Raw genomic sequence first — 12,405 nt, 5'->3', positions numbered from 1 at the left:
TCACTGATGCCAAGTTCAGTGCCTGCTCCCTGGGTGTGATGGGTGGACCAATGGCCTGGAGGTTCCAGGCTATCTGAATTAAGGCAAGAGATAGCCCCATATAACCTGTATTCTAGATGTCAGAGAAAATGGCTATTATCCTGGGGAGTGAATTGACTAACCAGGGCCCTAGGATAACAACTGTGGAGGGAGGTAGAGAAATGAGAAGATATAGTCCCCATTCTCATGGAATCCCTGGAATGATAGGGGGAGGTACAAACTGCCCTCCTTATACCCCTTACATATATTCTCATTTGAGCCTCTCAATAGTCCTATAAAATGAGAATCATTATTCCCATTTCACAGATGAGGAAACTGAGGAACTCAAAGATGAAATGGTTTACTTGTGGTCACACACTTAACAAGTAGCAAAGTTAGGGCTCAAACCCAGATCTCCTGACCCCAAATATAAGGGCCTTTCCATCACACTGGACTTTAATTTGTTAAGGAAACTTTCAAGTGACTGGATCAAACAGACGGGTTTGATCGGGGAAGACTTCCTAGAGATGAGCGTGGAGCAGAGGTTTTGAAAGAGTGGTTTGAGACTCCAAGAGTTTAGTTGGTTATGACTGACCAGGATGTGGCCCCAGGGAAACAGTCCTCCCCTCACACTCAGACCCCCCCACTGAATGCTCCATCCTGGGGCTCTTGCAGAATTCTGCTGCTGTGAGGGTTCTCCTCCAAGGACAACAGACTTTGCTTCAGAACATGCAGGAGATGAGGTAAGCACAGCTCCCCACTCCAGAAGGGAGTAGTCCCATACTCTGTAGAGAGAGACGAAGCTGATGACTACACAGCATGATCTGAGGGTTTCTGACATGGGCTCCCTGATCAGAGATCACTGCCATCTGCCATTCTAACAGGAGAGCCTCATTCCTTTGGGTTAAGGAGCACATCCCCTTGGGAAAGGTCACACATGAATGTTATCAGTTATGAATACCAGTGTAAATGAGGTTATCAGAGCCTTTCTCTGTGGAGGGTCACTGGGAATTTTGATGCCGGCTAGAAAGGAAGGGGTAATTTTAGAACCCAGGACGCTGCCTGGAGAGGATGGGTCAGGTGGGGTGGGGGATGGGAAGAGGAGAGGAGAGAAAAGAGGTCCTATATAAGGTCTGTAGGACCCCTTCTTCTTTCTTCTGCCTCTGCCTGAGCACCCTGTCTAAATTAGAGAGCTCAGGGAAGGTGGCCACCGGCAAAAGTGAGAGGATTGAAAGTGATGTGTCCAGAGGGGCAGACCCTGGAAGTCATAACTTTGGCCACTGAGACCTCAGAAGCTTAAGGGGAAGTTCTTTCCCATTGACTTCCTAGCAGGATGCTTTGGACATCTGGCTTGGGGGAGGGCTTCAGCTGAGAGGGGGGTACTTGGGCCATCATGGGGAGCACAGGCCCCAGATGGAGGAGGGAGGGAGTGACACATAGCCTGGCAAGGTTGGAACAGAGGGTTGAACTCAGACTGCTACAGCCTGATCCTTCCGACCATGTCAGCCATGTTCATAAGCAAAGTTAGCATCTATGCAGGCCCACCATACAGGATGTCCCAAAAGTCTTGGTGTAATCTTAAAGTATAAAGGTAATAGCTATTTAAGGTATTAAAGCTTACAATTTCACTAGGACTTTGAGGCCCCCCCTTATAAGGGAGGAATGGGAAAGGTACTACCTCCAGATTTGTCCTTTATCCACTTGTGACCTTTCCTGAAACTCCCACTCTCAGAGTCCTTCCCTTTGGACCAGGCCATCATATCTCAAGAAGAACCCAGTGAAAATATAAGTACAACAAAGAATAGTAGACTCTTAACAATACAAAACTGATCCAAATATTATTTACTTCCCCCATGTATATACCTAGATCTGGCTTGTATAAAGCCTGAGTTCAATCCATAACTGAGGAAAACACCAGAGGGGAATGGGCAGGCTTTGTCAGGTGGGTTTCTATAGAAGATCACATATACATAGTCATGCAGCTGGCAGCTATGGAGAATATGAGATCCTGTTTTGTCTGTGGTCTTCCAAGGGGAAGCTTCTACCACACACAGTACATTAACATGAAACGAGCTTCTATAATAGCTGTGATCCAGGAAATAAATCTTCAGCAATCTGCCCCTCAAAGCACTGACATCAAGTGAGGCATCTAATGAGAGGATGTGGTCACTGAAGGCATCTGCCAGTGTCATGAAAAGCATCATTGATGGCCAGGTTATCCAAGTGGTCTTCTCCATTGGCAATGTTACCATTCCACTGAGTCCCAGAAGACTGCTCAGAGAAGAAGGAAGGAAGGAAGGAAGGAAGGAAGGAAGGAAGGAAGGAAGGAAGGAAGGAAGGAAGGAAGGAAGGAGGGAAAGGAAGAAAGAAAGAGATTAAGAAAGGAAGAAAGAGAAAAAGAAAGAGATCAGTCTAGCCATCCATTCACACTGAGAAAATAAAGTGGATGAAAAGCTCATAGTAACTACAGTCAAACATGCAGCTGGATGGGCAGCTTACACTTGCACCAGTTGGGGAGCGTTACACAGCACTGCTATGCAACATTACAAAGAACCTTCCTCCCAGGCCTGTAAGATCTGACTGCAAATGCGCTATGAGTTTGACAGTTCTTTTCACTTTAGAGAAGGGAACCAAGCTCAGAAAAAATGAAGTGGTTTCATAGGGTTAGATTGGATGTTAGAGGTGGAAGAGGCTTAGAGGGGTAAACCAACCCCTTCCCCCCACCCCAGGAGGGGAAGGAGACAAGGCCAGTCAGTTGCAGAGGTAGTTTTCCAATGATCTGACTCATCCCCCGATCCAGCCCCATGCACCAGTTGGCCTCTGCTGGAGGATCAATGATCCTCCAGGCACTCCTGATCTAGGAGTACATCTAATGAGGTAATTGTTGCCTTGGGAATAATAGAAGCGGGAGAAGGTGGAAGGAAGGCAGTAACAAGCTTAGAAAACTCCAGAGCTGAGAGCCTTGCCTAGGAGGGCAGGCTTGATTAGGAAACACAAACAGAAGTCCTAGGTGGGCTTGGGATGGGTAATAGAAGGGATCTCAGTGTCCTGAGGCAGGGATTAGCATAACACACTTGCCCTGCCCTTCTGCCTCCTGCCAGGCTGCTCCCATTCTGCATAAGACCCAGCTCTGCAGATGGGAAGGGATCAGTCTCTTCTCTGGCGGTCTCCTCTTTGGGGAGGGGGTCTCCTCTCCCCCTTATTCTGCATGAAAGGTGAGGAAAGTATGTGCCAAGCAGAGACTCTCAGGTGATATATGTGGCCAATCATGTATACTTCCTCCATCCCATCTACCCTCCCCAAGATGCCTCTGGCCCTGGCCTGATTCCAGGTAATCCTCCTGCTCCCCACCTTTCCCCAGAAGCCTGCTGAGGCCCCTCAGCTGGGCGAGGTTTCTGGCAGCTTAGACCCCTGAAGGGTACAATGGGATTTATAACCCACACACAGCATGCTCCCATCCCAAGACATGGAACTAACTATTTCCCTGTGGACAAATGAGTAGATACTCTTCCCTCCCCATGGATCTAGAGAGAAATCCACCAAGAGTACAGGCTTGGCATGGAGGCTCAGAACATAGGGATTCCCTAAGCCAGGCACTGATGCCAGAGGGTCTCCAGGGAAATATCAGCCTGACGCTGCTCTCCTTTCCCTCCTCCTTGCCTATGTGTGGCAGGCGAGGGGAGAGGGGGGCAGTGTGTGGGTAGGCAGTACGTGCCAGATGGCACAGGGGAAGCCTGGTAAAGGGAGAGAGAGGGGGGAAGAGAAATGAGCAGTCTTCAGGTTTGGGGGAAGGGCACACTGGCCCAGGTAAGGTGAGGGAGGTACTGAACAGAGGGCAGCGTGGGAAGCATTTAGAGTTAGGACAAAGGTTGAAAAAGAAGACAATCAGTTTCAGCAAAAACTAACCAACATTTCAGTCAAATTCAATATTATTTGTAGTATTTCACACCCCTAGTCCCTCACCTTCTCACACCTCTTCTTTGGGTCTAAGCTCAACCATTATGATTTTAGGGCATTTCCTTTTTCTTGGGGTGATTCTTCAACAGACCAAAATCCTTCCCCTAACTCACACTTGAGAGGATAGCCCATATAATTCACATTTGAGGACATCGCCCATTTAATGTATTGGTGTGGCTATGAGCATGGTCCTGAGAAGGGAGACTGGTTGTTGTTGAGTCATTTCAGTCATGTCTGATTCTTCTTGACCTCATTTGGGGTTTTCTTGGCAAAGACACAAGAGTGGTTTGTCATCCCTTCTCTAACTCATTTTATAGATGAAGAAACTGAGGCAAACAGGGTTAAGTGACTTGCCCAGGGTCATACAGCTAATGAGTGTCTGAGAATTTGATTTGATTTGAATTCAGGGAGATGAGTCTGCCTGACTACAGGTCTGGAGCTTTGAGCACTATGAAGCTACCTAGCAGCCCCCAGGGATATTGGAGATGCCTGTTGACGATAAGCCAAGCTAAATTCAAAAAGGCCTGTTGCCAACTTGACTTGAGGACAGTGAATTTTTTTTGTTCACTGACTCTCCCAGATAATAGAGGAGTTTGCAATATGTGTTGGGGAAGGGGAAACTCAAGGGGATGAAACACTAATCTTTGCAGGTCCAAGGTAGTAAAAGGAAAAGGCACAAGATTTAGAGTCAGGGGGCTTGGAATCAATTCTCTGCTCTCCTACTTAATACCTTGCGACCTTGAGCCAATCGCTTCATCTCCCTGGGTCTCATTTTCCTAATGTGAAAAGCAAGAGGGTTGAACTGATGACCTCTTAAGGCACCTCCCAGGTCTACATTTATGATGCCCTGATCCCAAGCACATTACTGTACTTAGTACAGTAATGGAATGAGCACTAGGCCTCCCTCATTAACTAGCTATATGACTGTTGGCATCTAGGTGGCGCTGTAGTGGATAGAATGCCAGGCTTGAAATCAGGAAGATTCATCTTCCTGAGTTCAAATCCCACCTCAGACACATATTACCTGTGTGACCCTGAGCAAATCACTTAACCTTGTTTACCTCACTTTCCTCATCTGTAAAACAAGGTGGAGAAGGAAATAACAAACCACTCCAGTGTCTTTGCCCAGAAAACCCCAGATGGGGTCATGAAGAGTCAGACATGATTCAACAACGACTGTTGGCAAGTTATTTGCCTTCTCTGGACTTCATATTCATCTTCTATAAAACGAGGAAGTTGGACTGGAAGATGATCCCCTTCCAACTCAGACCATCTGTGATTCTAGGGCTGGGGACCAGGAGCAGATCGGGAGGCAAAGGCTGAGCACCTGAGGCATAAGGATTGAGCCTTTTCCTTCCCTGCACAGAAGTTTTGGGGTCTTTGTGAGACATCTCTATCCGTCCCACTTCCATTCTCTATGGAGGCTCTGTTGGGAGGGTGGTGACCTGGGAGACAAGAGTTAGGAGGAAGCAAAGATGGCCACAGGGTCTGCCTCCCTTCCTTTCTTGTCCCCACTGGGATATAGGGCTGCTGCTGCCCGCATCGCCTCCAAGGCTAAGGCTTTCTACCTGCCTGTGGGCACAGAATATCACTTCCAGGAGCTGCATCAGACCTTGACCCTGCTGCAAAGAGATGTAGAAAGTTTGCAACACCTGCTGGTGAGGTCATAGGGTGGGGTGGGGGTGGGGAACAAGGGCTGGGATGGAATTTAGGTTGCCTCCTCCTCCTTCTCTAATTCTCTCCATCACACTTTCCCCACTCAGATTCACTGAGAGTGTTAGTTTATGCATGGATCTGACCTTCTCTCACCTCTTTCCTGTCTCAAGGGTCATCTTTCTTTCTGCTTTCCTATGTGCATGTGTGTATACATTTGTTTCTGTGTGTATCTCTGTCTATCTATATCCATTGTGTTTGTGTGCATCTGTATGCCTTTCTGACTTCATCTATTGGCCCTGTGTGTTTCTTTCCCCTCAGTCTTAACCTATTTCTGAATGTATGAAATGTTTTTCCACCCTTTCACCTTCAATCTCTTTTAACCTTTTCTCTGCAGGGTCTGGGGATCTATTTCCACTCTTTGGATTCTCTGCCTCACAAAGCATCTATTTCCTCATCTCTAGAGATTCTTTTGGCTGGCTCTCTATTTCTCCCTCTCCCCTTCTTTTCCCCTGTCCTCTATCTCCTTATGTCACTGTTTCTCTCTCTCTTAATGTCCTCTCCCTCTGTCTAACTATCTACCTCCCTTCAGTGCTCTCTCTCCCTCTCCCCTCTCCCTCTCTCTCCCCTCTCCCATCTTGTCTCTCTTCTCTCTCTCTCTCCATCTCTTTCCCTTTCCATTTCTTTCTGTCTGGCTGTCTCTCTCTCTCTCTCTCTCTCTCTCTCTCTCTCTCTCTCTCTCTCTCTCTATTTTCCCCTCTGTCTTCCCTTTTCTCTCACTCTTTCTCTCATCCTTCATATCCCCAAGCTATTCCCAGCTGCTCAGATGAAGCCCTGTTTCTCCCATGGACACTGGGGACTGGCAGGAGGCTTTTTGTCACTCATTATTACTGGTTAGAGGCCAGGCTTTTGGAAAGTGATTGAATTTGTCTCAGATTTGGGGTTAATATTTCCCAAGCTATGGGGGTGTGGATCTCCTTCCAACAGGAACCCCTCCTTACCCCTACTTCTGGGCTCTGAGTGATGAGCTGAGAATGAATTCTCAAATTCTCCCCCTGCAGAAACGTGCAGCCAAGTCCTCCTGTTCCCATGCTGAGCCAGGAAGAGTCCTGTGCTTATCCCGCAGCATCTTTCTACTCTTTCTCCTGATCCAAACTGGATGTGCCTTTTACTGTCTGTTTTTCAGGTGGGTGACAATGACCCCTCTTTCCATGCAGCAGACCCTCTTCTTCAAGAAATAAAACTCATTGAATCTTTGAAAAAACCCTTTTGAAGATAGGCAAAGTATTAGTATTCATCATATGGATGGGGATCCTGAGGCCCAGTCAGCAACTTGCCCAAGCTCACATACAGCTTAGTAATAGAGCTCAGTTCTCCTAATTCTCAATGTATTTTCCAATAGTCAACAGGCAGTTATTAAGTGAATATTACATGACAGGCACCGGGTTCAATTCAAGGGATATGAAGAATGACCATGAAGAAACTCACAGCTTAGTGGAGGAGACAACATGTAAACATCTCTGCACAAACAAGTTACATACAGGATAAACTGAGGGTTAGTCTGGGAGGAAAGGCAGTAGCATTCAGGGGGATCAAGACAAGCTTCTAGTACAAGATGGAGTCTAGCTGGGACTTGAAGGAAGGCAGGGAAACTAAGAGACCCAGATGGAGAAGGAAAGCATGGCAGACATGAGGACAAAGACAAACAAAGTAAAGACGCCCCAGAATCTAGAGACAGGGTGCAAAGCACAGCAGGGAGGCCGATGGCACTGAATTTCAGAATAAGGTTAAGAGGACTGGAGACATGCTATGAAGGGGAGGGAGCAAGCATTTCTTAAGCACCTACTATGTGCCACATACTACATTAAGCATTTTGCACACATCTCATTTGATTGCTAATTATATTTGATCCTAGAGAAAATAAGGAGGTACTGAAGTTTATTGAATGGGGAGATGTACAGGACACTGTGGTTAGACCACAGGGAGAACTGACAGCAGAACTTATACCCTTCTTTTGACCTCAGCATGATTGCCTAATTGGGTGCTCATCACTTACCAATCCGTAGGTTCATAGAATCATGTTGTTCAACCATGTCCAACTCTTCATGATCCCGTGGACCATAGCATGCCAATACTCTCAATGGGGTTTTCTTGGCAAAGACACTGGCGTTTCCTTCTCCAGTGGATTAGAGCAAACAGAGGTTAAATGACTTACCCAGTAAGTTTCTATGGGCAAATCTAAACTCGTGTCTTCCTGTATCTAGACTCAGTACTCTATCCATTGATCCATCTGGATGTTTTCTTATAGAATCATAGATTCTCCAAACACAGAGACCTTAGAGAGCCTCTGATCCAACTCTCAACTGAAGCAGGCATCTCCTCCTAAATCTCCTCAGATAAGCAGTCATTACATGTTCACTTGAACACTGCTAGGAACAGGGAACTCACTGTCTACCCAGGTAGCCCATTCTGGTTTAGGATATATCTAGATCCCAATTAGGTCAAATAAGAAATTCCCATGAAGTGGTCACATTATTCAAATTAGCACTGCCACACTTCCCTTGAGCTGGAACCAATGCCCTTAATTTTCCATAATTATAACTTCAAATAGTGAGAATTCACCTGCATTCAACCACTTCAAGGAATTCATTATTCACATTAGTTGAGACCTCACTACAGCTCTAACCATTAGAGAGTATATCCTTATAAACCAGTTCTTTATCTGTTCCACTGGGCTACCTCTCAAGAAGCTCCCAAGTCTTTTGGTCTCCAAACTTAACATCTCCAGTTCCTTAAAGCAGTCTTCGTGTGGTATGGTCTTCAATCCTCCTTCTATCCTAATTATGATCCTCTGAACCTAGCTTCTCACAGGCTGATCCAGAATGGGTTTCCTCCCAAGTCAGGGAAAGGATGAGTTTGTAAGAGATGAAAATACAGAAAGGCACAGCAAGGCAAAAAAAAAAAAAAATCAATCAATTTCTGAGGCATTTTAAACTATTGAGCACTGAAAGAGCACGGACAGATTCCTAACATATGCTGATCTATATTCATTACATGAGGGCCGGGTAAGGGGTATGGCAACATCTCCAAATTTACCCTTGCTCTCAGCTGAGATCAGTGAAATTCAGCTCAGGTTAACAAATATTTGCTGAGTGTCTCTGGTGTGCCCAGCCCTGTCTTTGTGTTTGAGAGAAGCAGGAAGAGGAAGAAGACACAGATCTTGCTTTTAGGGAGTTCCAAGGCTGGTTTGAGGTGTTGTCAAAAGACTATTGGACTTAGGATCAGATCCTCTAAGCTCCAGGACCAGCCAGGACCAGTCACACAGCAGGTGTCAAGTGATTCACCTTTCTGGATCTCATTTTTCTTATCTGAACAATGAGATTAATAATACTTGCACTGCCTACTTCATACCATTGTTGTGAGTCAAGAGCTTTGTCAGTTGTAAAACCTTATGGATGTGTGAGCTGCTACAGTGTAGAAGGTGAAGCTTGAACTGAGACTTGGAGAATGGGGAGGATTTGAAAGGTTAGAGAAAAGGCAGAGGCCATTCCAGGGCATTTCATTCTCTCATCCCATAATCAAAGGCATATACAGAAATAAGCAATGTATGTGCCAAACAGAGTGAGGCCCCTGTCTGCTCCCCCCACAGCTGGATGGTAAGCTGCATGTTGGGGTGAAAAATAAGGTTGAAGGTATTAGTTTGAATCAACTTGAGCAAGGGTCTTGAATATCATTCTATAGGGTGGGGGGAGGGGCAGCTAGGTGGTGCAGTGGATAGAGCACCTTTTCAGGCATCAGGAGGACCTGAGTTCAAATCTCACTTCAGACGCTTGACACTCACTGGCTGTGTGACCTTGGGCAAGTCACTTAACCTCAATTGCCTCATCCTGGGTCATCTTCAGTCATCCTGATGAATATCTGGTCACTGGATTCAGATGACTCTGGAGGAGAAGTAAGGCTGGTGACCTGCACAGCCCTCCCTCACTCAAAACAGTCAAGTGCAAGTCATGTCATTATTTCTCTGATGACATGGTCTTCTTCAGCAATGAAGGATGAACATACACAGAGTGGGAGTGAGGTATTGGACTGGCATGTTAGACAATAGGAAGTAGCTGTGGGTTCCATACAGGAGGGTGGTATGTGATTGAAATTGTTCATTGAGGTAGAGGAGCCTATGGGGTGTGTAGGATGGATCAGGGCTTCAGAGATCTAGAACTGGGTGCAAACTCAGAGACCATCAATTGAGTCCATGATGGTTTTGAGGAGGCAGAGGCTGCAGCCAGCCAGAGTGACCTGTTTTTGTGTTCCCTCCTTGTTCACAGATGGGAGAGTGACAGGAGCCTTAAGGAATGCTTTTCCAAGAGTTCGCTCGTCCTGGTCCAGGGCTCCAAACAGCTGTTTAGGAGAGTACCAAGACAGGACTCCCTGACCCAGAGAACATATCCCTAAACATCCTGCCTCAGCCAAACAGGCCAAAAAGTCCCGAATTTGGCTAGGTACGCATTACCCTTCCCTTTCAATATGTTCTCTCTCCTTGCTGTTTTCTTCCTGGGCATGTTTCCTTGGAAGACTAATTCAGGATGAACCCTCTGCTACATTAAAAGCATCTGGTGGGGTTTTTTTTTCTTCCTTTGCGTCTCCTCCATCCACCACTCTTCCTTCCTGTAGCATCTTCCTTGCTGAGGTCTGATTATCACTGAAGGCTGTCACCATCTCTCAGTTGCTGTCTTGCCAAATAGGACCCTGAGGCTGCCTACAATAGGAGAGAAGGACAGAAATGGATGGGGGAGAATGACTTTCCAGAAAACTAGTCTATTTCATGCGTTTGACTCCTAGACCCTTGGAAAGAGGGAGAAATAGAGGTATTGACAACTCTGCTTAAGGATGGGACCCAGGAAACCCCCCCAAGTCATGACCCTCCCAAATGAACAGAAATGACCAGCTGAGGAAGGGGCATAGAAAAGAGCTGAAGTCCATTGAGTCTTCTCCAGTTTAATAATGATAAATAACAAGCATAACTGGTCTGTGCAATGTGGCTTATTTTATAAAACATTTTCACATTCCTTTTCTTATTTGATCATTGAAGAAACCCTGACTGGTATCCAGGGTAGAGATTTTTAACCCATTTTGCAGATGAAGAAACTGATGTCCAAAAGAATATATTAATGTGATCTTATTATGTAAAATCATAGATTTGGAGCTGGAAAAGACCTTAGGGTCATCAAATCCAATCTTTTCATTTCACAGGTTAAGTAACTGTGATCCAGGGAGTAAATGACTTGCCTGTGGTGGCACACATAGTGGCAGAGCTGGGATCTGAACAATACAGATCCAGCACTCTTTCCTCTACAATTCATCACTTCATGTAAGGGGAGCAATATGCACAAGGTCACATGCAAGGTCTCAAGGTCACATAACCATTCCCACTGTCTTGGTGCCTCACCAATGTTTTTCATCTCATCTGACCTCCACCAGTACCCTTGTGACACAGAAAGGGAGGAATCATTACACCCATTTTATCAAGGATATTTGAGATCCAGAGGGAGAAATGACTTGTCCATAGTCAAGGTTATCCATCTGATACACAGACTAAACAAAGACAGCCTGAACTAGGGCCCTTAAGTCCTGACTCCTGGGATGTTTTTTCTTAGGAATGTATTGTCTTCTTATCAATTCACCTTCTATTATCACCTTTTATTATTCACCTACTGGGAGACATGCCTCTTTGGGTTTTATGGGGGTTTTTGTGCACTGATGCATTTTGTTTTGACACAACTGATACTTCCCAAGAAGCACCTGAATAACCCTCCTTCCAGTACATGATTTCTTGAAAACAGTAGATCAATTGTTAATAGAAGAGAGGCTCATGTCCTTGCATGGTATCAACATTGACCATTACATTTGGCAAGAGTTTTGAGTGCCTTGCCTGCCTAACAATTCTTCATGTAGTCATTGGAGGCACATTTCCTTGTGAACCCTCTGCCTCTTGACAGTTAATGAAGTTGAACTCATTGTCTCCTTATGTAATTATGCCCCAGACAACCCAAAGCAGATAGATACTGGGCCGGGAGTCAGGAAGACCTCAGACACTTACTAGCTGTGTGACCCTGGACAAGTCACTTCACCGTGTTTACTTCAGTTTCCTCTTCTATAAATTGAGCTGGAGAAGGAAATGGCAAACTACTCCAGTATCTTTGCCAAGAAAACCCCAACTGGAGTCATGAAGAATCAGACATGACTGAAACAACTGAACAACAACATACTAAACAAACATCTGGTAGATGGAGAGAACTTTTGAAATAAAAGCTTTGGAATAAAATACAGCATAATATAGTAATAATAGTACAAGATTTGACGTCAGAGGGCCAGGGTTTAAATCTGGCTCTGCTATTTCCTTGCTGACTTTGGGCAAGTCATTTAACTTCTTTGGGTTCTTAATTTCCTCATCTGTAAAATGAGGGGGTGGGGTGGGGAGTTGGATGCCTAAGTTCTTTTATAAACCTATAATCACATGAAGAAAAGCAACCACTTTTCTCTGTGACTGGTTCTAGTGTTTGGAACCTGGCAGGAAGTCCTTTTCTCTATTTATCTATAATCCCTTATGGTCCAATCCCTATTTCCTGCCATGCCATCATCTGTATAGCCAGATGTTGATAGGGTTCTAGAGAGTTGGAGGGGCAGCATTGGGATAATAGTGAGGAAGCTGAGTCCTCAACAATAATAATCCTTTGTGGAGCAGCTGGTGGAGAAGTGGACTGATGGGAGCCATGCTGGTGA

General features: G+C 45.6%; 1 protein-coding gene across 1 annotated transcript in view; it reads left to right on the top strand.

The window, feature by feature from the left end:
* LMAN1L (lectin, mannose binding 1 like) overlaps nt 1-10,231 on the top strand; it is a 42,842-nt gene extending 32,611 nt beyond the window's left edge. Inside the window, exons 10-13 of the mRNA XM_072624387.1 lie at nt 694-761; nt 5,501-5,633; nt 6,690-6,814; nt 9,951-10,231. Of these exons, the coding sequence (XP_072480488.1) occupies nt 694-761; nt 5,501-5,633; nt 6,690-6,814; nt 9,951-10,077 (453 nt within the window). The 3' untranslated portion in view covers nt 10,078-10,231. The remainder of the gene's footprint in view (nt 1-693; nt 762-5,500; nt 5,634-6,689; nt 6,815-9,950) is intronic.
* The last annotated feature ends 2,174 nt before the right edge of the window (nt 10,232-12,405 follow it).

The sequence above is a fragment of the Notamacropus eugenii genome, chromosome 1 (genome assembly GCF_028372415.1).
Source record: "Notamacropus eugenii isolate mMacEug1 chromosome 1, mMacEug1.pri_v2, whole genome shotgun sequence".
NCBI classification, from domain to species: Eukaryota; Metazoa; Chordata; class Mammalia; order Diprotodontia; family Macropodidae; genus Notamacropus; species Notamacropus eugenii.
This window is presented reverse-complemented; position numbering and strand designations above follow the sequence as displayed.